The 26,330-nt window shown below is 37.6% G+C and overlaps 1 protein-coding gene across 3 annotated transcripts in view; it reads left to right on the top strand.

The window, feature by feature from the left end:
- LOC103528584 (BEN domain-containing protein 5) overlaps positions 1-25,121 on the top strand; it is a 571,072-nt gene extending 545,951 nt beyond the window's left edge. Inside the window, exons 7-11 of one of the 3 annotated variants that reach the window (XM_030455433.1) lie at positions 7,924-8,057; positions 9,702-10,077; positions 16,222-16,370; positions 20,844-21,057; positions 24,876-25,121. In XM_030455433.1, the coding sequence (XP_030311293.1) occupies positions 7,924-8,057; positions 9,702-10,077; positions 16,222-16,370; positions 20,844-21,057; positions 24,876-25,036 (1,034 nt within the window). In that variant the 3' untranslated portion in view covers positions 25,037-25,121. The remainder of the gene's footprint in view (positions 1-7,923; positions 8,058-9,701; positions 10,078-16,221; positions 16,371-20,843; positions 21,058-24,875) is intronic. The other 2 variants (XM_030455435.1, XM_030455436.1) reach the window with 2 other exon arrangements.
- Positions 25,122-26,330: the final 1,209 nt, after the last annotated feature.

Raw genomic sequence — 26,330 nt, 5'->3', positions numbered from 1 at the left:
AGTATCTCCATGGCTTTGTGGTCTTTGTGATCTCTGTGATCATGAAACCATAAATGGGGGGTGAAGGTTTGGTCCTGAACTGATTTTCTTAGTATCATGTGGACTGACTGGTCAGGGCAGGCAGACTGATGAGTTGAAGCTGTCATCGAGGTTGATAATCTCTTTAAATGAACTTTTGAACTTTCTAGGGAAAGAAATAGCTTTTGTTAAACAGTTTTACATAACATGTTTCTCATGTTAAAACTTCTAAAAAAATTCTCATAGTTGAGCCTCGTGTGTGAGTACAGAGGAGAGAGGGTAGTGTTATAACAACCTGCTTGTTTTCAGGGTTTCTTTAGCTGTATTGTTGCCATTTGTTTCAGAAAAGGATTAATAGGGTTGGTCTATAATCAGCTATAATCCCTTTTGTTCCACATGTTCAGAGCATAGTACAAATATTAACAAACCTGCACAATACTGCAGTGGGGTAGATAGGGACAGTAAGATGGAAAGGTTGATTTAATCATGGTCAGTATTTAAGTAAACGTTGGATCCAGGATGGAAACTGTCCTCAGTGTTGAAGAGCATAATTTCCTGTTTGTCAGAATAATGTCTTATCTTTACTTGATCTTCCAGCACCATCAATTACTGCTGCAGAAAAACTCTTCTAACACTACTAAAAGTTGAAAGGGAGTCTTGTGCTGACAAAGAGTGAAAAAATAATGGTTATTTCTAGCAGTTTAGTTTTGAGCCACGTTACTTTAGGTTCCTTATTGTTGAGGAGACTTTGTAGACTTCTGAATTAAGAAATAAATTTCATAATTGTAATGGAAAGAAGTTATTATATTCCATTTGTTACTTGCAACAAAAGTCTGAATTACATCTGGGCTTGATACTCAATAACTGTGAAACATCTGCTGCTAAGGACATGTGAAAGGAGAATATTACCAAATATTTTATTGTCTTAATGTGTTTTAGCAATTTGACTTCAGATGGGGATCCACATTGGTAACTTGCACTCCAAGCAGTGCGAAAGTGAGTATTTTGCTTGTTCAGCTAGAGGAAGAAGTGTGCATTGAGACCTGAACTTTTGTTCCTTTAGTGGCTGGCATGGTGGAATTGACTTTGTCAGCACACAATTGTCTGTGAATTTATTTGTGTTATTGTATTGAATATTAATGAGGGAGAGCCAGTCTTGATGTAAATTTCAGAGCTTAGAGGGAGAAGTTTATATCATCTGTCCTCTGCTTTTTAGGACCTTGGCTCTTTACTCTTTCTCTTCCTTTAGTGCCTCTGTACATCACAAGCATGTCTTGCTCTCCATCATCAGTGACCAGTCTTGATTCAGGCTTCTGGCACATCATCCTTCTTACCTGTCGTTTCCCAACCTGCCAAGGGGTAGTTCAGGACTCTTCTATCTTGCCTTTTCCCAATTTGATTAAGAATTTTTTTCAATCTGGCTCCTATTCTTTCCGCTTAATTGAAATTCACTTCACAAGGTTTAACAGCCTTTTGGGCCACTTCCTCAAGAACATTCCTTCACCTTCACCTGCTTATTGACCTGCCTGTCACAGTGCTATTTGATACATTGTTCTTCCTTGACACCTTTGCTGGCTCTGTTTTTTTTTTCCACTCCAAAGATATTCTTCCAGTTACTTGTTTGTGTGTTATTGTCACCTTCTCCTTCTGGAGAGGTGCTGTAGATGATTCAGTTCTGAAACTTTGGGGGGTGATGGCAACTCTCAGCTCTACCTTTTTATTCTGAACTTTTCACATGTAAATGTGAAACCTTTCTGCAGAAACCTTTTCCACCTTGCACTAAGGATGGCTCAATGTACTTTTGTCCACTTTTCTTGATATTAGAATGAGGAGGGGGAATCATATTTTGGTCATTCCAAACCCAAAGTCTTACTGTCTCTTGTACTTCATTTGCTCTGCTGCTTACACTCAGGTTTTTTTTTTTATTCTGACCAATTAATTATACTTCATGTAGTGTTTTCACTATGTTTTTCTGCAATCTCTTTTTCTTCATCCTTCTAAAAAACCCCTCCTATAGTTGCAAAAAAAAATGCAAAATATAGTAAATTCTGCTATCCAAATCCACAACTGATTGTGCCAGCACTTGGTTGGCCCCTCCTTTGCACCCACCTCCTCCTTTTAGCTGCATCAAGTTCAGTAGCACCTGTCCTCTTCAAATAACTTGTGTTTCTGCTACTGTCTGTTACCCCACATTGTCTCTTACTGCTCTTCTGGGTTTTTTCTTCTTCAGTAGTGGTTGTAATCTCATCATACTATTGGCTCAGAGGTTTTTTTATGAGATGAGCTTTTCTTCTTCTGTACCCTGAATATCTTCTGAGCCTGTGGGATTGTTAAATTTTCTGAAATCTTTTTTGTTCTTTTTCTTAAATTCCTTCTTTACTATTTGAATTAAATTAGAAAGCAATGTATTAATATTTTTTTTCCAGTTTAAAATAGACTAGCTTTACTTTTTTGGTATTATTATGCTGTTTTCTCTCTGTCACAGCAATTTTGATTATTATTCATTTGTGTTTAAGTGGCACTTTCTACATCCTTGCCCTGTAGTTCTTGGTGTGTTTATTTGTTCTGCAGCAACAAGTACACCTGTGGTTGTGGGTTTCCTGCTTTGGTTCTTTCATGTATTTTACTTTATAAACTGTAACCAATGCACAATGTGCTGAGGCAGGTGACTTTGTCTGCTCTGTAGAAGCAATCTGGCTGAGTCAGTAGCAAAGCAGTTCAGTAAAGCAGTGTGGGGGGTGGGGGGGACTTTGTACAGGTGCTGCCCATATGTGTTGGGCATATGCCTGGAAATGGGAAGGGTGATGGTAAATTTTTTCATCTGTCAGCGTGTCATTTTTCACAAGGGGTGGAATTTTTTTGAAGGCTTAGGGGAAGGACAAATTTTGCTCAAGGTTCCTACGTTTTATTATTGTTAAGATTTACAGCACTGCCAAGCCCCTTACTTGGACTGATCCCAGACCTGCCATCCCTCATCCATTTGGAGTGCAGAGCTCTCCTCCTCTGTTTGTACAGCTTTTACTCCAAAGGTGGGGGAAAAAAAAAAGAGCATTTGAACAGGTTTTTTTGAGAGATTAGTTTGTTCAGCCCTTACTTCTAAATTATAAAATAAGGAATTTTATATGAGGCTGAGATTTCCATGGTTTTATTCTACATTATTTTATTCTACGTTTATTCTACATATGGTTTTCAGTTTTAGAGCACTAACATATTTTTACTTGAATTCAACCAACTCTCTTCCTGACCTGTCAAAGTCACTTTGACAGCTGCTCTAGACATAAAGCTATCACCTTTTGGCCTGGATCCACCCATCCTGACATGGAGAGAAGGCCTGACTGAAGAAAGCTTTCCAGGAACAGTTTATCCTTTTCTAGCTGATACAGATTCTCTAGTGCAGGGTTGCTTTTTTGGCATTTCTTTCAGCACTGCTGAGGCCAAATGTCTTCCTAGCCACTCATCATTTCTCATCAGTTTACTTTACTTTCTGCTTACTACCCAAACAACTTGGGTAGATGGTCATGTGAAGAGAGGTGCTACCACTTGAACTGGCTCTTGAGCTCTGTCCTTTGGTACAATTGGGCAATTTTTCCTAATTTACAAGAATTCCAGAACATCCCTTCTTAAGGGACAGAGGAAATCAATGTTTTCTGTTCTTGTATTGTGCTTCTTCCCTGTGTATTTTTGTTACAGGTACCTAATGTGGTGTGTGAAGTGGTAGCTGGTGCTCAGTAGCTGGTGCCACTAAACCATTTATTTCATATCTAGGTGTCCTGGTTTGGGCCAGGATAAAGATGATTTTCTGTTTTGTACTTTTACTTTTAACTAAGTCTCTTTTAAGTAGTTGCATTTGCTGAAATTAACAGCAAGTTTCTCAGACAGTGTGTGCTTCTAGGATTGATAACACTTGATGTTTAGAGTTACTGCTAGAGACTGGTGTGCAGAGCCAAGGACACTGCTCAGCTCTGAGGAAAACATTTTACCGTCCAGGAGGATACAGAGGTCCCACCTGAACCCTCCTCTAGGGAGGAACGGACAAGATAGATGCCAGAATTGACCAAACAGAGTATTCCATCCCATATACGTCACACTCAGTATAAATTTGAGGCATCACGAGGGCCGAGCCAGATCTTTTCTTGCTTTCCTGCTTCCCTTCCTTCTCGGCATCCTGGAAGGATCCCGTCCGTTCGTTTGCCTGTGCTCCTGATCCGTGCCAGCCCATATCTGTGTGTTCCTGCCTCCGGTTCCCAACTGCTGCCGACTCCAGGAGTCCAGCCTGGACTTTCCCAGGGCTGCCCTGCAGCCTCGGTGGTGACGTGAGAGTTATTGGGGGAGAGAGGGGAGGAATGTGGTTTCCATTTTCCTGTATATTTGTATATATTTAGTAATTTTACCTATTTATCATTACTGTTTCATTAAAGTTGTGTAGTTTAGTTTCCAACCCATAAGTCTCTCTCCCTTATTCTCTCTCCTTTCTCTATCAAGGAGAGAGAGATTAATAGAGAGCGTCTGTTAATCGGTTTAATCGCCGGGCCAGTGTTAAACCGTGACACTAGGAAAAGCAAAAGACACAAATTTGTGGCAATCTGATCATGACCACCCAATGGAAGGTATAATTTTTAATTTGTAGCAAGATTTAAATGAGCAGTGACAAAGTCCAGACAAATTATTCAGGCCCCTACAAATCCTGGATCTCAGCTACAACTTTTCTGGGGCTGCCCCTCTATCTCCTAGCGTGTTCTGTAGTTTCAGGCACTGAATTGCAGCTTGTCCTGCTGTTTGGTTTGTATCCTGGTTTTCTTCTGGCTCAGTGTTGAGCACATGTTGCTTTTTGCTGGGTTCTTCTTTTGGGTCTGTCTTTTGTAGACTGGCACAGCAATAGAAAGTCCTAAGAACAGCTCTAAAGGCATGTTCCTGTTTCTCCTGCCCCTCCCCCTGATCTCTTCTCCCTCTTTCCCACACCTTCCCAAATGGCATTAATATTTACAGAACAAAAGCCAGTACTCCAGCATTGGCCTCAAATTCAGAATGAGATTTTTCTGGTTCTGTGTGCAGCCAATATAGAAGAAAACAGAGGTTAGAAATGCACTTTAGGAAAAAAAAAAAAAGCTTTTTGTATGAAAACTAGATGAATTGTGTGTAAATAGGTCTACAAAGCACATGTAAAAAACCACTATGTGTATTGTTGGAAGGCAGAGGAACATAAAATTATTTGTGCATTAATTAAACTAAAAATTCCTGAGCTTTTTCTTATATGAACTCATTTTCACTATTGTTTCTTCAAATTTTATGTGGGGAGAAAAGAGCTCCTTTCTTTAGCTTACTGACTCACCTACAGGATAACCAGTTAAGTCAAAAAGTCAAATGAAAAAAATGGCCATATATGAAAGAGAGCTGTGTTGATAGTTACATACCAATAATGTATAAACTAATAACATGTAAAGATGTGTTTAAATAAACTTTCACCTTCAGTCCACCAGTGAAGTTTTGCTAACAGATTCTATAGGAGAACTGAGAAACTGAGAGGGGAGAGAGTGAAGAATTTGCATGATTTGCATTATTTTTTTTTAACCTCAAACTAATAATTTTGCTTCTATTCAGAAACAAAAATCAAAACAAATTGTTGTTCAAAATGACAAATATTTCTATTCTTTGAATTGTTCATATTTTAGTCTTGTTTTATTCACTGGGAATTACTTGCTGACTTCTGCTGTTGTCTGCATGTGCTCTCACTCCTCTGTGACCTCTTCCCATGAGTGTTTCAAGCCTTGCTTTTCCCTGGCTATGGGAAAGATGGCTCATATTGGTTTCCAGTTTGCATGGGGTTCTGGCTACTGGTAACCTCAGCTATTTGCCAGCAAGACATTTTTTTTTTAACTACATGAAGTAAGTGACTAATTAATGCCCATCTTGTTGTGAGGCCAAGGGTTATTTCAAAAAATAGAAACTGATCTGTAGTCTTTAAATCCAAAAGTTCATCTGCATGTTCTGTGGAAGACAATTTGGCAAAGCAGTCTGGAGAAGCAGTGTGCATGTCCTGGTCTTTGAGAACATATTTTATCAAAGGAGTCCTCAGTCTGTCAGATACCCAAATATGTAGTCACACAAAAAATTGGGTTGTGGGGGTTTTTTATTTTTATATTATTTTATTTATTTTGTTTTATTTTATTTTCAATGTGTACCTAGAAATCTTAAATGTCTGTCCCTCCAAAAAAGTACCAATACCCTTCAGTCTTTTCTTTAGTCTGTAAATTTATTTTTTTTTTAAAAAAAGAGTTCTAATTTTCTTCATTGCTCTCTGACAGTAGACTTGAGTTATCTCACTTTTGAGTTGAACCCATGTTTTCCATAGAAATGAAAAGGCAGGAGTTTATTTTTCAAAACTGGAACAGTTGGATTGCCTTTGTGTTTTACTGGGATAAGCATCCACAGTGCTCTGGGGAATGTAGAATGATCTAAAATAAGCCTAGCTGTTTTTTGTTGTTTATCTGTTTCTTTTTGCATCTGTCTTTGTATTTATTGCTACCATCTGCATTTCAGTTCAGGTTGTCTAATGTCTTATTCTGCACGTTCTGCTCCTATTCTCTTTACATAGCCCTGGGCTGTAATATCACCGTTTGCCTACAAGAGATTGGTTTCTATCTGTAACGAAATGAACTGCATTCATCTGTGTAATTCATTTCTAATGAATGCCTTGCTCCTCATTAAACAGTGATTTACCTTTGTTTCCCTTTTCTACACAATCAACAGTAACCATTTTGAGGTCATGTGGAGAGATGCTAATTGAGAAAGCAAAAGTCAATGCAAGTAAGCACTCAAAAATATCATCCTCACTGGCACTTTCAAAAATATTCATAGGACACTTTGTGAAATACAGTTTACAGGTGGAAGAAGACTCAAATGTTTTCTTATTCATAAGCTTTCAATGTACCAAAGACACCACTTCAGAGCTTAAATGCATTTCTCCTTGTCAGTGTCTTCAACAGGTAGCCAAGCTTGTGAATCTTTAAAAACCTCTTCTGCTCTGCAAGCATTTTACAGATCACAGGCACATTCAGGGAGACTACAGTTGTGATTCCTGTCCCCTTTGCACCTTTTCAGGAATAGTAAAATATTTCAAAATTCTTTTCAGAATAATATTTTTAAATACTTAATTTTGAGATACGTAATTGTTTCAAACTGGAAAATACTTCAGGTTTTTATGAGATTCAAAGATAAATGCAACCATTTAGTGGCCTTGTGTATCTAAAGGAAAAGGATTAGAACCATTAACTAATGAAATAGGAGTTGTGTAGTAATTTTGTTCCAGTTTGGTCTATTTGCAGCTTTTCCATAATGCCCTTTCAACCTGTTCTGCAGCATCCCTTTCCCCAGCCCTGCACTTTGTGAACCAGCAGAATCTGCCATGTGTGCAAATAGATCTGTACTGCTGACAGATGATGGTTAGAGTCTAGGATGAATTACTGAGTATATTTTCATTTTAAACCTAAGCAGAGTTTGAACTGCAGCAACAGATTATGAATATGAAAATACTGTTGGGAAACATAATTTAAAGCAATACAGATGTTTTGGTTTTTTTTTTTTCAGAAGTTGTTTTATTTACAGCATCTTTAACTCTTATTTTAGAGCTAGTACAGGCTACTCATTGACACTTTTGATAACTCACATGAATTTAGCTTGGCATTTTAGAATATTTATTCTTGTGTTTGGCCAGATTGATTCCTTGTTGAAACTCTAAAATTTTCAGCTGGCATCAGTTGAGTTACACCATGGATTAATTTGATTTTAGTATTATGGGGGGATTAAAGCATGGGAGGTTTTTTAAATGGTCTTGCCTAAGTCATGTAGTATTTGGAAGTAAGAACACTGATTAATGTAACAAAATTTTATTTTTAATATACATTTTAGAGGACAAAACTGACCTTGAGAACAGTGTGATGCAGAAGAAAATTAAAATCCCCAAACTCTCTCTCAATCACGTAGAAGAAGCTGGGGAGGTTACAGATTATGGGGAAGAAGATGTGGAGCTTAGACACAGTAAGGTACTGAAGTCTTTTTTTTTTTTTTTCTTTTTTTTTTTTTTTCTTTTTTGGAAGTGTTTGGGGCATATACAGATGTCATAGCTTGAGAATTTCAGGCCTGCTTTTGATCCCCTTAAAAGGGGTTTGGTGAAGTTGGGTCAAATTGTGTGGGAGGGGTGAAGTACAGGTTTTCAAAACCTGATTTATGTACAATCCAATATTTTCCCATTTCTACTGTCTGCACGGTTTAATTGCTGTTTGAGGTTTTTGAATGATGCTTTGGCCCAGAATGCTTGAAAAGTCAGCAGTTACATGAATGTTGAGCAGCTGTTCTTGGTGGCATTTGTGATGACCTGCTGCACCCTGCTTGTTTGAAATTGGAAGGGGTGCTCTGAGGCTTCCTGTCTACAGCAGAGGGTGAGAAGACAGCTTGACAGGACTGCATCCCTCTGTTAGAACTGCCAGTTTCCCTTTTAGGTCTAGATGCCAGAAACCCACTATGTAAATGTATTTATTTTTTTATATCAAATGCTTTCTTTAAAAGTCTGCCAACCTTCAGAATTAAATACTGCTCTGTGGCTTCATGTGTTTTGCAGCTGCAGAAATAATACAGTACATTTCTTTACAGTGGGCCAGCATTTATATTTTATTTGATTTTTTTTATTTATGTTTTGTTTTAGAACATGCATGGAGCAGACATAACACCAAATAATGTCATTTTCTGCCACATTACTCAGGGATATTGTGGTATGGGAATTGATAACATCAGCTTGTTGTCTCTATTCTAACCTATGAGCTGCATTTGCTTTCCTTGCAGATGCTTGGAAGTTAAAATGTTTTTCCACATTTGGCCAATAAAACTTAGTGACTTTTAGTCAGACTGTCACATTTTAATGCCACTATCTGGGCCCCAGAAAAGAGCTGTGCTTTATTTCTAGGGTTTGTGCAGATGACTGAAGGTGAATTTCCTCTTAGAGTTCAAAGGACATGAAGCCTCTGCACGGCAGTACTGGTACAGGAAGAATCATTTGATGAGGGAGATGAGGCTGGATGATATATTCTGTCTCCAACTTCTGTGTTTTCAGTTCTTTTTCAGTGTTTGCTGAGAGTGTTAACACAGCCACTTGCATCAGGGAGTTGGGTGAAGCTGCTAGAGGCATAGTCAGAGAAGGTTTTGTCACCCCAAGTGTGGGAAGGACAAGCCCTCTCTTCACAGAGCAGCTTGGTTTCATATTTGCTTTGATCTCTGATGTCCCTACAGGTTACAAACGTAGCACATGCTTGATTCTTCCTCTTACTGAAAAATCATTGCTGTTGGAAGTCTAGGGGTAAACTTTAAAGCGAAGATATCTGGATGCAATTTAAAAAAAAATAAAAATCTTTATTTATGGAATCAAGTGACCTATATGGCAGGTGTTGCAGGAAAGCAGGGAAGGCCTTTAGCTGCCTCAGCTGTTTATATCTGCATTTAGCTGAATTACACCTGCGTAATAGTTATGATGTATACCCACAAGAATCTCTTACGCAAACGTTTTTGCAGGCAGACTTTGTCTTGTTTTTTTTGGAAAACAAGAATACTAGCAGTTACCAAGTCTGTAGAATTTTGATTTTATTGAATCTTACTGCTCTCCTAATTTATTCATTTTTTTTTGTTGTAACATGCAGCGACAAGATGGGAGGAAACAAGGTGAAGGTACACACAAAAGCATTGAAGCAGTTGTAGCGCGCCTTGAAAAGCAGAATGGGATGAGTCTCAGTAATACTTCTAGCCCTGAGGAAGCTTTTATGGAGGCTTCAGAAGGCATGAACAACATGGACGATGCTGTAGTTCCTCGGATTCTCTATGAAGAATTGTTGAGGAGTTACCAACAGCAACAAGAAGAAATGAGACACATTCAACAGGAGCTCGAGAGGACACGGAGACAGCTTGTGCAACAGGCAAAGAAGCTCAAGGAGTATGGGGCACTCGTGTCAGAAATGAAAGAGCTCAGAGACTTGAACAGGAGACTCCAGGATGTACTGCTTCTAAGACTAGGTAGTGGTAAGTGCTGGACTTAAAGGGGCCAAGTTTTAATGAATTTTGCAAGTGTGATCAATAGTAATGGAGATGTATTTGAAGAATAGCAGTGGTTGTTAAAACTGGACATTGAATGTTAAAAGGGTTTTCTGCTATGGATGTACAATATGTGTTGAATTTGTATGCTATGTACGTCTGGGGTTTTCTTTAATGGTAGTAGAGGTCTTTGTGCTCGTATAGCTGAATCAGAGTTCCATTTTAAGTAGCTGTATTTTAAGTCTCTGGCCTTCTAGTATATGCTGAAAAAGATAATAAAGCGTCATCTGCAAAATTTACTACTAGTATGTTTCAGTTAAAAAAGGGGAAAAAAAATTAAAAAAAGAAAGAAAAGGCAGTGGAATGAATATTTGGGCTAAAACTATTTTATTCTACTCAGTTAGGGATTTTGTTTACTGTTATGTAAGTGATTGTGTTACCTTCCGTTTTCTGCCCCCTCTTCTCATTAGTTGCTCGTCAGAATGTGATATATTCCTGAACCTCTTAGCAGTGGCTTTAAACAGCCATGCTATTTGAAAAATAATGAATTGTTAAAGAATAATTTTTAAAACTTTTTATATTAGTGTCCCGTTTATCAGCACATGTTACAAAATGCAGGTTTATGTCATTTGGATTTAAATTTTAAGTATCGCAAGTCAATTGCTCATTTGTTTTGATTTATAACAATTATTTAACCATTATGTTGGAATAAATGGGAAAAAAGACCAAATAAAAAGTTCATCCTTTTCATTGAAGACGGTACCCTTGGACTACCTTCAGATATTTTACTAATTTATATTTATTTGCTAATGTGGTACTGCTGTGTTGAAGATTTGCTCGGTGACTGAAACTCGATTACAATTTATGCATCCAAACTTAGCATGCTATTTCTTATGTCTGCCTTTTGTATATCTGGAAACTTAATTTTTGCATGTAAATTGGGGATTGGCTCTTCTACTTGACTTGAACGAGTGCATGCAGTTTGCATGTGGGTCTGAGTTACATTCACATCCAAATCCAAACCTGGGAGAGCATGTGCCTGTGCTGTAGCATGTGTTACAGTCTGCCCACAAGTTTGGAGCCAGGTTCTCAAAGTAGCATCTGACAATTTAAACTGGGTGTTTGATTGTGAATGCTCATCATTGTTACACTGTCCATAATTAAAATGTCATTACTTATTATAAACATTCCAGTTAACTTTTTAAATAAAATGAAAGAGGCAAGGTTTCCACAGTCTGAAAAACACAATGTGGTTGGCAGTAGATTCCACTGAGCTTTCTAAACTTTTCCTTGGATGGAAAGATGTTTCTTCATCTGCAAGTAGTTAGCTGGAATTTATGTGAATGGAGCATCAGCCAGATGTTAGTAGGCAATGGGGCTGAACAGTGTAAAATACCAATTTAGTTGGTAGACTTGACAGCAATGAAATGAAGACAGCTTCTGAATTCTGTCTCGTTTCTTTCACCTTAAGAAAGAAGGGATGCATTTTTTACTTGAGCTGAATCAAGAGAGCTAAGAAGAAAAAGAATTAAAAAAAAACAAAAACAAAAACCACAACCTCTTGGAAAAATGCTGAATCTAAATCTTCTCTAAATTCTTGGCTTGAATTTCCATTGTATCTGTTTGGGACCTGCTTTACAACCAAAAATAAACCTCGATTACATTGAAGACAAGTTCTTTTAATTTAATCACATACCCAGACAAATATGATTTAAAGCTAACTTCAACAAAAATCCCTTATTGTCATTTCTGTATGGAACTTTTCATGGATGACAAAGGTAGAATTTGGCCCTATGGGCTGTCCCTGTCACAGGGTGTGTGTTTCCTAAGATTCAGTGCATTAACCACTGATAACTCTGTGGCTTTTTCTTGGAGCCTCCCTCAGTGTATAGAAACAACCAGGTTCTAGAAAGACTAGTAAAAAGTTTATGAATAATTAGAAGAGAGACTTCTTCAGCAAATCATAAATTAGAGAGTGTGATGACAGTATGAAAAAGTGATACTTTTAATCAAGAAACAGATACGTAAAAACATCTTTAGCCTTTGGTACTTCTCCAGCTTACAAATGAGACATGTTTAGGTATGTGAATAATCTCTGAAAATGGCTCAGAAAATAGATGACATCCTGCATTTGTCTACAGTTGCTGCAGTGATTTCTTAAACCTAGAGTTTCAAATTACCATGTAATTTACCTTAAGCTGCACTTCCAGCAGGCTGGACTTAATGCAAACTAATTGCATTTCTCTTTTACCTTAGAGACTTCTGATTTCTTTGCATGAGATGACAGCTGGTTTGTGCTGATGAATTGCAGCTGTGGGAAACGTGTGCCTGTTGCCATTTTAAACTTGCAGATCAAACATAGAACAGCCTCTTGAGCTAAGATCCCGTCAAGTGTTCAGTCTCCTAATTTCTCATCAATATGTTGATTTTCCTGAGCAGCTAGAAGTCAATGTATTCTACTTTAGACCTGGGATATCATCTCTGCTGCTAAACTTGAGCCACTCTTGTGGGAAGAGCCGAGTTCTTAATCTTTCATGTGATGGCACTGATTTGCTCTTTGTTTTCAAAGAGCCATGAAAGCAGATCTGGCAAATGGCAACAGTGTAAGCAGCACTGACCCACAGGGATATATTGAAGATTCTTTGTGATTTTTGATATGATGCTCAACTTCCTGGAGGAGGCAGATCTTTGCACAGGGCTCTAGGGACCAAAGCACTTGGGCAATATGATGGCTGCTGTGCAGATTTTACAGAATCCCTCATCTGAGCACCCAGAAGAATGTGTGCAGGCAAAGCCTCTTTTCCCTCACTTGCTTTGGAATCAGGAAGCTCTTTCATTGTAGGCCTTTGGAGTTTGTCCTGTTACACCTGAAAGGATGCCTTGCTTTTATGAGTAGAGAGTAAGTTTAGACAATTAAATCACTGATGCTTCCCTGTAGGTCAAACGTCAAATTGTCCCTGGATTGCAAAAGATAAGAATTTCAGTAACTTCTTAAATAGTTGTTTCCAGGGTAAGATCTGTGTAGTTTGCTGTGGTTGTAGAGAAATTACGAAGTTGTACCAGGGGTAATGTTTGGATGGTGTTTGCTCCCTGATAAATACTGCATTTGCATATTGTATTGCCAGGAATTAGTGTTACTCTAAAGTTAGGGAGTATATTCACTTTCATTCATTCACGTTCATTCATCAACAGACACGGAGCCCCCAAAGTGATTATTATTAATCCCAATTTAATTTCACTGATCCAGTTTACAGTGTCTTGAGACTGACACTAGGATAGGGAGAATGAAATGGTATTTATGTCTTACTACGTGTAAGGAATTACTGTTATTCAGCACTTCTAGATGGGTTTGGCCTTTTGATGTTTTGTCCAAGGTGTCTATCAAGTATGAGTACAGGACTTACCATATATTTAACACTACCACTTTTCAGACTCCTGTTGTTCTTGTTCAAATTCTGGTAGGCCAAGTGGAAAAACAGCTTGCTTGACCACTTTATTAGTTTGTTTTGGCTTATTTACTAATTTTTTGAGTAGCATACAACCTAAAATGCATTTTTGGGGAAAAGAGATGATGAAGGCAAGCCTTACTTATTTTCATTCTACATTTGAAGTGTCAAAAAATGCCATTTGTTGCTTTTTTGCATTCTGAAGAATTGCCTTTTTAATTCTTATTTTTTTAATTATTATTTTATTCCTTATTGTGTAACTAGTATAATTTTTAAGCCTTTAGATAGTGGCATCTATTTTGTATGTCCCATTCCTCATCTGAAAGCTGCAGTGCATGAGAGCTACTGGAAGAGGAAGGAGTGTGGTGTGTGGTGATGGGCACACAGCTCCCGTTAGCAGGAAGGCAACATGCAGGTTCCATGTCTCATTTACAGTGTGCCAGGTTGAAAATGTGGGTTTTAGTAGCTGGTGAAAGTAAGTGTGAAAACTACCTAGTTAGAGGAAGCTTTCAGTTTGGGAAGAAAAAAAAATTAGGATATAGAAGAGATTTTTAAGGCTTCCTGTTGGTGACTCCTAAGCAAGTGCTGAAGTGTGAATTTCAGTAGAGGTTTTTTCTGACCTACTAGAGCTATGACTATTATGGGTTTTAATCAGCTGTTTTTCTTGAGGGAACTCTGGAAACCAAACCTCAGCTATGTCAATATATTACTGTAAACTAAACAGTCAAAGTCTTCTAAAGGGCAACTAGTAGAAGTGTTTCAAGTGAAGTTATTGTTTCCTTCTAGGAAGAAGGTTGTTGTACTTAGGTGTCTTCCCCAAAGTGACTTTCAAAGAGTAAGAAAACTCAATGGAGCACTTAGGTGGAGAATGTGTTCTTAAAGTAACAGCTCAGAGTTCACTTCTGGAATTCACACTGACAATTCTGTCCCTGCAGCTGTCTGTTTAGATGCACCCCCTCTAAAATGCCTGCAGGCTTTGGGTAGCTTAATCCATCCAGGTTTTTCTCCCAGTCTGATTCAGTTCAGCAATCCCAAGTTTAGAAAGTTGAGTTTGTCTTGGCTGTCCCATTGTATGTGCATGATTGGAGAGGTGCTTATTAAGATGACTATGAAGTTATAATGCAAACAGTATGGATTTTTTTATTCTGATTTCTCTCTTTGTGCCACGCTTGCATTGCATATGGCTCCAAAGACACTCTGTCCATGACACTGCATTGTAGGGTTGTCTGAGTTGCTAAGACAACTTTTAGGTTTTGCTCACTGTCAAGAGCCATTTAGCTGAGAATGTTTAGCCAGCTACTGTATAGGTATAGAGGAAGCTATGGGAGGGATGTCAAATTCTGACAATGGAGGAAATGCTGATACTGCTGTACAATAATCTCTAAGTCACAAAGGAGGAGGAATGAATACTTGACCTCTTTCAGATACAAAAAATATTTTTAAGTGACATGACTGAAGATGTAAGCTCTGGTGCCAGCATGACTTGCAGAGTTAGATCAATTCAGGGCTTGTTCTATGTGCACAAATCCCAAGGAGGGTTGCTAAGCCCTGATGGTGACCTGATTATTGAATTGTCATTTGCTGAAGATGTCAAGGTTGGGCTACCTGGTGCTCTGCAGTGCTCTTAGCTCCAGCCTGGTACAATAGAGTTCTTATGAGTGGGTGAGTTTGTCTCTGCAGTTCTTGGAAGTGGCTGATTACTGTGGTGTCCAGGGGCTAAGTTGGTGACTTGGCAGTGTTATGGAACCACCATCCCTGCGTGGAACTTCAGTGACTGCTGGAGCTTCTAATGACCCTAGAGGCAGACATCAAGAGGCAATGATAGGATTTGGGGCCATTGCTTGTTCCTTTGCTTCTGGTGTGACAGCTGCAATGAATGGAATAATGAAATCCAGTTCATGAATTATTTTATTTTCTTCTTTTGCCTTTTTAGGAGCACTATAAATTTGAGCTGGAAAAGAAAAGTTGATGACTGACAAAATAATCATTCTCCTTTGAAGCCTTAAACATATGCTTACTAGTATTCTGTTGTTTAATCTGTGCTTAATTTTTGTTGATCACATTAAAAATAAAAATCAGTGTGTTGGATGGATTGGACAATCAAAATTCTAGTTTATGTGTTTTTTCTTAACCTTGGATGCTCTTTCTATGCATGATACTTTATCATAAGTAGCCTAAGCCTGTTTCCTTTGTAGCATTTGATTCTCACTATTTTTAATAAATCTCTGTTTTATCTAAAGAGATTTAAAATTTCTCTAAAGTTTGTAATTCTATATCAATAATTCATACAGTTATCACAGTAAATTATGCCAGTTTCTGTGCAACCATATAGTAATTCTTACATGAAGAATTACTATTGTTGCTTTTGGTTTGTAATTTCAGTGTCATTTTAACACCATATCCGTAGTGTGCATTGAAGTGATCTTACCCATACCTGTAATTGTCCATATGCTTTAAGAATAAAGTTAAACATTTAAATTAAGGTTAAACATTTTAATGCTTGCAAAGCAGAGTTTCTTATCCTACTTTTATTTATTGACAGTCAGAAGTAGGATTTTGATTTAGACTCTTTCTGACTTTAAAATGAACATGACTAATATGTTATTTTATGCTAACCATGGGTGATGAAGTGATTGATTTCATGTTCTGTGGGATAGCAGACAGCTCTCTTTTCTTAACTGTCTAGGACCTGCAATTGAGCTTGAAAAAGTAAAGCCAGAATCAATTGAGCCTGAACCTGAGGTACAGAAGACCTTCAGTGAGGAAGCAAATACATCAACGTACTATCCTGCCCCTGTTCCAGTAATGGACAAGTATATTCTCGAGAATGGAAAGGTATTTTAAATTAAATATAGCATGAATAGTTTTTTTAATGTCCATCAGATGCTTTTCTTGTGAAACTTTCGTGGTATTGGGGATTTTGCGTGGTAGCAGCTTATACAAACTTCCTCAGTTTTCATGAGGGTGTGCTGTTATGCTGAGGAAAATTATGAAATTGCAAAAATATTAACAGCATAGAAAATTACCCTCAGTGATGAGAGCACTGAATGCTGTGCAATGCCAGAAATATAATTACTAAAAATGCTTGAACAAGCATATTGTCAGAGTCTTAAATTGGTGGCATTCATAAATCCACCAAATAGCAGACAAAAGGCAGAAGCCTACATTACAAAGCTACATTAGTCTATTTAACAGAAATACTTCTTCATAAGAGGTCTTCAGTGTTTTTAGTGTGCTGTAGCCATGTTACAGAGAAGTCTTCATCTTTTGGTTGAACTGGAGTCCAGTAAATAATTTTAAACCCTGGGATGAAAATGGGTTCCCTTGAATCTGGTCGGAGCATTGCCACTGAATTGAGCTGATGTGGTGCTACTTTACAGATAATTTTATAAAGCTGGCAAAATACCATCTAGCTACAGTTTTCCAGAACCTGACTGGTATTTTTTCAGACTTTGACACATTTAACACATTGTCTGCTCATGCACTGAGGCCTGCTTTTATAGCTGTTGCCATTATCACTAAATTAATGTTATCTTTCTTTTACAAAACTCGAAGTCCTTCAGAATTGCCTGTACAGATCCAGTTTCTATGTGTGCATTCAGTACTGTAATCTGAGAGCCTTTTAGGAGGAAATGTCCATTTCAGCTTTGGCATAGAGTGGAACAGTCTGAAGTATTACCTTTTCAGATTTATGTTACAAAATTGACAGCCCAAGGGTCTGTCGTTCTTGAAGATAAATTTGACTTAATTCTTGAGGACAAAATGCATGTGAAAAATAGTATAATCTTGGCCATTTGACAGGTATTTGGTTCAGATAGCTTTTGTTGGCTGATACATTCAGCACACACAATTTGCCTGTGTATTTGTGCAATGCAAACTTAACATATATTCCTGTGAGAGTTTGGTTTACCTCCTTTTTTTTCTGCTTAAGGTCTGTGGGATAGGGCATGTTCTTTAGTATTTATATGCATCTTTTCCTGCACCTTAATTTCATCTGCCAGTTTCTCACCACTTCTGCCACTGAAGTTTTCTCAGTCTTTACACTGAGAATGTTAATATCTCATTAACTTTCTTGTTGTTATTTTGGTCTTTCTTGAATTGCTTATTTACTGGAGCTTCAGCCAGATCAGATACCAAAAATGTGAGCTAACAATGTGTTTAGAGTGGTGGAAAATGTTGGGGGGTTTTTTTGAGTTTTCTTTATTTGTGCCTTTTTTTCATTACTCTTTTGTTGACATGCACCACCAGAATAGTTGAAATAGTTTTGTAGGAATCTTCTCCTTTGTGGCATAAGATTTGATCTTAGGTAGGATTCTTTCAAAGCACACAAATCTCTTCCCTCCAGAGGGAGAATAGAGCTAGCGAAAAAAGAACCTATGGAATTCATTTAAAGAAGAAAAAGAAGGAAAAAAAATAAAGTTCAACTTCTGAGAGACATTTTAAATATGTTGCACGTTAGCACAGTTACAGTGGTGAGCACTGCTTTGACTTTGCTGTTGTTTCTCTTGCATTGTGCTTGAAGTTTGATCCTGCAGTTGCTGAAATTGGGGGTCAAGTTCCCAGTGGTTTCATCAGGCCAGGGGTCTCTCATCATCTGCCCATGGGCAGCTCTTCCACCAAGAAAGAAAATAGCTTCTGAATCTGGAGTACAGTGAGCTTCCTGTAACTTTGGGAGTAATAGGAAACAGTATCAAGCCTGTTTTACAGAGAGGTAAACTGAGACATGGGCAGATTAAATTTCTTGCCCTAATAGTGCTAGAAATAGAAAGAGACAGAAGATTTCTGTCTCTGTGGTTGCCTCTCACATATTTGCTGTTAACATTGGTGGTTCGTACCAGGGATAACTTTTTTTAATAAATGATACATCTTTGGAGATGATCTGTCTGAATTGATTTTAAAATATTGATTAATTGATATTAAAATATTGATTTTAATATAAATATTAAAATATTTGCTATAACTTGTTATTTTCTTTTAAATAACTTAAAAGTAATGAATAATGTAGTAGTTTAAGAGACTAAACGGTCTTTAGCAAAGACTAACCCCACTTTTGGCAGAGGGGAATGAATCAGTTTTTTGATCAAATACAGCAGCCCACAAGTAATTTAATACAGACATCCAAAATCTGGCATGTCATGATATTCTTTATCTTAAATATTTTTTTATTTTACAGATACCTTTTCCAAGATCAAGACAGATATAACTGTAACATGATTGCTTCCTGAGCACAGACTCTGAATCAAGTTGTGTTACAAAATATGCAGAGCACCAAGTTTGAATTATTTGAAACAATTATAAAGTGCATTGAGAGCAGAGAAGGAAAAAAAGGGGTTTTCATGTTGTGCTTATTACTAGTTCCATTTCTGTCCATTTCAAAATTTAAATACCGTATTGATCTCTGAAGAGGTTCTTAAAATCTCTTTACTGTCGAATATTCTGTAGGAGAGGTAGCTTGCTTTATGGTTTTTCACTTTGAGGAAGTTGGCCTTTTCATTTGTTTTTAATAAGGAAGGGTTAGCCAAACCACTCATATTTTCCTATTTAAGTTTTTAACCAACTAGTTGCTTTTTGAAGGATGCTGTTGTAAAAAAAAAAATAAATGTATTTGGCTTATAGCCCTCATTAATAATTAAAGCCAGTTTCCATTTAAAGAAAAAATGGTGTTTGGTTGAATACAGGCTGTAAAGTTATGGGTGTATAAAATTTTACAGTAGCTTTTTCTAATTTTCATTCCATTTAATGAGACTTATGTGATACTGTTCAGATCTGTATGGGTAGTGGGCACAGTTTATATAATGCCATGTGAAAGAAATAAAAACACAGCAACCTAAGAGCAAAACAGTTAAGGCCAACAGTCTCCTAATATATTTGCCATAGGATTTTATTCACAGTATTTATTTTTTTTTAATCGTGAGGAGGCAATAAGTTTTTATTGAAGTGCTAGAGATAGAACTTCTATTTGATCAGACTTTATGAAACCTAAATTTTTTATATATCCATCTAATTGATGCCTATTTTTTCTATCTTGTACTTTTCTGGAATTATCCAGGAGTAAGTTCTATTTTCTTTGTTTCCAATGAACTCTTATCAGAAATGAAACTAGCTAGGTCACATATATTAACTTCTCATGACTGATGACCAAGTGTTGGTCCAGCCAAATGGTTTGCTCACCCTGTGAGTACAGCTTTCTGTCTGTGGAGAGGCAGCTCAGGTGTCTGCCCTTTACCCCAGGGATTAGGAGCACAGACATAGACCAAGGATTCTCTGTGGTTCTGCACAAGGCCAGGGTTTACATCCAGTTGTGCTCATGTCAGACCCGTGCTGGTTACTAAGGGAGTTATTTTCCTTGCTGTGGCTTGATGATGTCCTAGTTTTCAGGGCTGTCAGCTCAACCATACATAGCACCAGCCTGAGGACAGTACTCACATTCTTGACCTGCATTCATCTGAAGTCTGCAGAACTGGGAAGCTCAGGGTAGAGGTACTGTTTAGCTCCATGGGAGTCTACCAACATAGCTGATCCTGAGTAAGACTATTAAGCACAGCTACCCTTCCTTTTGGAGACTCCACGATGGCTTCACACTGTATTTCCCTATATTATTCAGTGAAGTATCTCTGCTCCCTGTTGTCTTCTTAATGGAAACATCATCTTTATGATGTTGTGGCAAGGGGTCATTGCTTTACTCACCTGGAGAGATCCATTGTGCATGCTGAGCAAACTTTATGGTAGTATTGGAAGTTTACAAAAATTCCATACTCTTGAGTTATACTGAAATTTTATCTCTCAAATTCCCTCCTCCCCTTTTAGTTACTTTAAACTATCAGGCTGAATTTTGCCAACGGGTACAAGATACAATTTAGGAAGCATTTCCTTCTGAAATAGTGTTTTGATCAAGTCTGTTTCATCCAAAGGAAAGCTTTCACTCTGGAGGCGATGTTTCATCTTAGTCCTGAACTAGGCTGGTGCAGTTGCTTGGTTTATATGCTGTGCATACCTTTATAATCCTGGATGTGTTCACTGTTTCCCTCTTCTATCTCTGTTCCTGACCATAGTCTTTCAGGTGGTAGGCAATGTGGGAGCAAAAATGTAGAGAGTAAGAACTAAGAACAAAAAGGAAGAGGTTCTGTGTACCAGGTTGACTTGAACTCCCTGACCCATAAAGTTGGAGAAGGTTCAGAATTAGGCAACATGGATTTGTTCAGCCCTAATTACTGTTATTATAGTACCTAATATTAATGTTCCTACAGCACTTGGATACTGTTGTGTGCTACATACCATAGATAAGTTGTTATTATTACTACCTTCTAGGTCCATCTTGGCAGTGGAATTTGGGTAGATGAGGAGAAATGGCACCAGCTGCAAGTTACACAAGGAGATTCAAAGTATACAAAAAATCTAGCGGTTATGATTTGGGGAACAGATGTTCTCAAGAACAGAAGTGTCACAGGAGTTGCAACCAAAAAAAAGAAAGATGCCGTTCCCAAGCCACCTCTCTCACCTCACAAATTAAGCATTGTCAGAGGTAGGTTATTTGAAAACTTTTGCTTCCTGCTTTGGAGTTTAACTATTAATCATCGAGTTGAAAGATGCTTCTTTTCAGCTCAGATAAAATTAACTGATTAAAAACTGTAATTCAGATTGCTATTGCATTGTGAAGTGCATACGTACTCAGGAAAAGTAAAACACATTGCAATAGCTGTGCACAGTGCAGGCCTTCACAGCTGAAGAGTTGTACTTCAGTGAGGTTCAAGAAGATGATCACTTTGAGCCACTTGCAGGACAGGAATCTGAGCCTGGAGAACAAGACATTGTTCTGGAATTCATTTATAACATAGTGATTTTTTTTTTAAATGCATATATTCCTTTTAACAAGCCTGAGAGTAGCTTTATCACATTCTTTCATCCAGAATGTAACCAGCTCTGGCATGAGGAACAGAAACCATTATAGTTGTGACTATAAAAATATGCAGACCTTCAAAGCAAGAAAGAATAGTGTTACCCTTCTAAGTGGAGGAAATGGAAGTAGTAAAAAATTAATTGTTGCACTTGAATTGGAATTTGAACAGGAAGAGTAAATCACTGACCTATGTGGCAGGAAAAATTGCAACGAGACTTTCAGTAACTGCAAGCCTGAGTCCATGTGTGTAGTACTTTGAGAGAGATAAGGCCTTCTCCTTTATTTGAAATGAATAGTGAATTTTCAGTCCCTTTGTATCATCGTGCTTGTGGTTTACATTCATTTCTGTCTCTCTTGGTATTTCAGGTTTCTTTTAAAGTCAGAACTGAGTTTGTTCCTCATGGAATACATACTGAAATTGGATTTTTAGGTTTTGTGTCTATGCTAAATTGCAGTAGGACTGAAAGAATTCTCCCTGTTTGAGCTTCATTGTTCTGTGTTTCCTGTTTGTAGTTGCTATGTGCTCTTACCTATGAACTCTTTCAGAGCTGTTGTAATTTGCCTTGTGAGTACCCTGTTTGGGAAATGAGAAATATGATTCCTGTTTGAGCGTGTGTCTGTGTTCCTGTTGTGCGGGGAAAAGTTGGAAACTGATCTTCACACTGTCATCTTTCTTAGATAGAGAGAACGAGTCAAAATTTGCTTTTTTTTTCCCCTGATCTGCTCTAAAAATATGAATTTCCTATTTCTGGCTAGGACCTTTTGCTGCAGTTGTAACATGAGTAGCAATGTACTGGCCATGTAAGGAACCCATTCTATGGCTGTGGCTACACTTGTCAGCTCCTATAGGAAGCAGAACTGGTTGCTCAGACGTGCACTTACAAACACATAGTAAGAAGGGGTTGTTTTTCACTAGCCCTTTATTGCAAAGAGCTTTCTAGTTTCCTTGCTGGAGGCTGTTGCTCCTCAGCACTGCTGGCAAGGTTACTTATGTAGGAATTTCCTCTCATACTTCAGTCTTGTACTTCAGTGAGCCATTAGATTCTAGCTTTCTTCTAACTCCCCTTGTTCTGACTACAGTGAGTTTGGGAGTATGCTCCAACAGGTACATGGTCAGAGGCAGATGGGGCCCTTTCCTTTCTTCTCTTCTATACCTCTACACTTAGTAGTAATTCTGTGTTTTCTGTCATACTTTGGCTTCCAGCCTCAACCTTCATTTGAATTTTACTTTTCCACACCCTGGTTTTCTGTGTCCCTCTTTCCACTGTTTATTTCACCTTGTCTTTGACTGCCTTTTTGTTAGACTCAGACTATACTTTTCTCCTCCAGAACCATTTAAACTGCATGGTGGATGTTTCAGGTGACAGCAGGCAGACTTCTTTTATCAGGGGGTACCAAGTAGCACATAACCATGATTTTCCACATTGTTGTGTGCTTTGCATTTGTTTCAGTGTTAGCAGGTCTTGCCCCATCATGCCAGCAGTGTTTCCTGGAGAGCTGGAAGTTATCAAAAAAGAAGTTATTATGTTATGGAGAGATGGAGACTAAAACAAAACAAATGAGTAGCAAGTAGACAAATGATGAAATGTGAGAAAGTTAGAGTTTATGTGGCCAATGACTTGGATCAGTCATCACAGATTGAAATCAAGGTCTTTGTTAGCCTTTGAGGTCTACTTGAATGTCAGAAATACTAAGGAATATCTGTATGGCCCTCTAAAGCCAAAAGACAAAGCAGCAGCAGAACCCCCAAATACTTTTTGGAGCCCCTAAGCCAGCATCTTTGCATGACTCCTAAACTTCTATTTCTGCAGCCCCTCATAGAAATGGAAGAGAAGAAGCTGTGATGATCATGGATCCATCTGGGTCATGCTGACTTCAGGCATCACAGCTGATGAAGGAGTTCTCTCAAAGGGATTCTTTGCTTGTCATTGTGGCTAAGCTAATAACATAGCCTGTATTTTTACTGAAAGTTCACCTTACTAGGTGTATCTGCCACAACCTGGGAGTATTCCTGAGACTGTTGTAGTACAAGGTTATGTCCTTACAAACATGCTGTGTTTCTTCAGACTCTTAGTGACACACCTTTTCTTAAGTTTTGGATTTCAGATCATAGTTTACTGATGACCAGCTTTTCAGCTGCAGGGCTGCATGCTGATTAATTTTACTTATTTTACATTCAGCAAATCTTAAAACATAAAATTAATATTGTTTTAGTTGTTCTCATTGTTCTGTGGACACAAACTAACATCTACAATAGATTTTTGAATGGCAACATTAGCTCTTAATGTGTCTGGTATCTCTAGCTTCTTAAAAATCCCTACTGTGAAGTGTGTGATAAAGAAATTATAAAAAGTGTGATGCATGAGCACTGTTATAAACCTTGTTAGTGCAAAATAACCTTTTATGAAACTTCTGAGAGGTTTCAAAATGAACCAAAAAGCGTGCAGAGTACTTAATTTTCATAACTTTTGAATATGACGCATTAAAAATGTTATAAACCATGTTAATTAAGCAATAATCTCTATGGCTTTTTTTATATGAAGCAATAAACGGCTACTGGAATAGATCACTAGGCAAAGCAGAAGAGAGTTTGTTTGATCAATCCAGAAAGCCTGCACAACAAAATACATTGTACTGCTTATGGAAACTTCAAAACAAGCCTGCCTGTCACTAAGAAGTTGGGTGTGTTGCACCACCTCTGATTTCAATAACCTCTACCAGTTTCTGGCACCCAGCTACTGACTCCATGGAGCAGAATTACCTCAGCTTTCATTGCCCTTATTGCTTTTGCAGTTTTTACTGTTGCTTGCTTTTTGTGTTCCACTTACGTTCACAAAGTGCATTGTGCAAACGTGCAAGAAGGTGACTTTTGCCCTGAATAATCTACTAACAAAAGCCATATACACCCAGGGACAGGGTGTCCAAAAAAGATGCAGACATTAATGTATGCTGTACAGATTTAAATAATAAACTGGCTAATGTCTTCTACTGGTTAATGCTTCTCTTCCTAATCGTTATCACTTAATGTCTTGAAGATTTTTTGGTAGGAGTGACTCACAGGGAACTGTAGATAACAACAGTTCTAGTGAGACCATGCACATGGGATAAGATTCTAAATCTGCTGCTGTGGAGATAGGGACAAATGCAAGAGTTAGGCAGGCAAGTGACTCTGCAAAAGGTTGGATTTAACCTTGTTTCTATATAGAAAGTTTATTAATGTAGTCACAGCATCACTGGAAAAATGGTCGTGCCAAAGATTGAAGCCTGGTGAGAAAATCTTGTCTTTAACAAGACAGTCACTGAGTCAAGGAAAGTTCTGTTATCTGGCAATGATTTATACACAGTGTTTCCATAGTGCTGATTCTTAAGCAGTTAGCCCAACACAGGGCTATACTATTTTCTGAAAATATCCTAATGGCTCTTTCCTTTTTTTTTCTCCCCAGAATGTTTGTATGATAGAATAGCACAAGAAACTGTGGATGAAACTGAAATTGCACAGAGACTCTCCAAAGTCAACAAGTACATCTGTGAAAAAATCATGGATATCAATAAATCGTGTAAAAATGAAGAAAGGAGGGAAAGTGCAAAGTACAATTTGCAATAAATTTTGGATTTTTAATAAAGTCTTAGTGTTTTCCTTAAGTGTTGGTTTTTGATTTGTGTGGCAGTTTTGCTGATGGGAGAAGCTGACTCGAAGCGTTGCTCTACATAACTGAGTCGTTTTTTTGAGCGGTTCTGTCAAAAGCCTTTCTGTGGTGTAACCTGCTTTTAAATAATGTAAGATATATTGTAAGTTCACTGACAATGAAACAGTGCATTTTTAAAGGTTTTTTCCCTATGAGTTGCAGTATTTTACCTGCAGTTCTCTCTATAGGTTGTAATTCTGCAAATACCAACCCCTTTTGCCTACGTTTTGTTTTCCTGGAGTTAGTGGAACCTGAGCTGCAGTAAACTACTGCTTAGATGGAAGAACTGTACAAAATCCACTTTGCTATTGAAAAGGTTTTATTGTATTTTACAAAGTGTTTTTCTGAACTTTGAAATTTTAATCGTTTGTTTTTATAAATCTTTGTTTTGATCTCTAACAATATATTTGGTCAAAAACACACAAAGAATGCTTCTCTTTCACTTATTATCTTGTAGTGAGTTCACCATTGCTGTCATAAAAATACCAAACAATCAGTAACTCAAAGCTGTAAGATGGGAAAAATCATGATAATTTTAAAAAAAAAAAATCATAGTCTGAAAGAAGAAGTTCTTTTTCAGGGACCAAGGCACTTTTCAGGTTATGATTGAAACCTCTTCAGTATGTCCATATTACTGTTCTTGAAACACTGTATTTTTAGTGTATTTGTATTTTCAATCAATTTAAAGATTTCCACACTATGGCAAGATTGCGTGTAATAGAAAATTTAGTACCATTTCCTCTGAGTCCCTCATTTAGCAATGGAAACTTTTAGCACATATTTAAATAAAAAATAAACCAGTTTTCTATATTGAAGTTAGATTTGGGTTGCAAAGTTACAAGGAATGCTTTGTGGGTCTGAATTACATGTGATTGTCTGTAAGTAAAAGAAAATAGCCTTAATTCTTTTCTTGAAGGATTTTGGATATGAGGCTTGTTGAGATAATTTAGGGCCTGGACTGAGGATTTTTGTGGATTATGTTTGTGATCCTAGTTAACCATCCATTTATTTAGGCACACAGCTATGGCTATTTACCTTTCAGGCTGCCAGTTCCTAAGTATCAGTGTTTATTTTCTGCCACTGAAGTTCTGCTGTCTGTAGTTTTGAGATACTTACTATTTCTTATCATCTAGCATCACTTGTAGCACTTGTGAACCCTAACATTATGTTTATTTCAGTGTCTTGTATGCATAGATAATTGGAACAGAGCAA

The sequence above is a fragment of the Calypte anna genome, chromosome 8 (genome assembly GCF_003957555.1).
Source record: "Calypte anna isolate BGI_N300 chromosome 8, bCalAnn1_v1.p, whole genome shotgun sequence".
In the NCBI taxonomy this organism is placed as follows: Eukaryota; Metazoa; Chordata; class Aves; order Apodiformes; family Trochilidae; genus Calypte; species Calypte anna.
The sequence above is the reverse complement of the archived record's forward strand: the minus strand, read 5'-3'. Positions and strand labels throughout refer to the sequence as shown.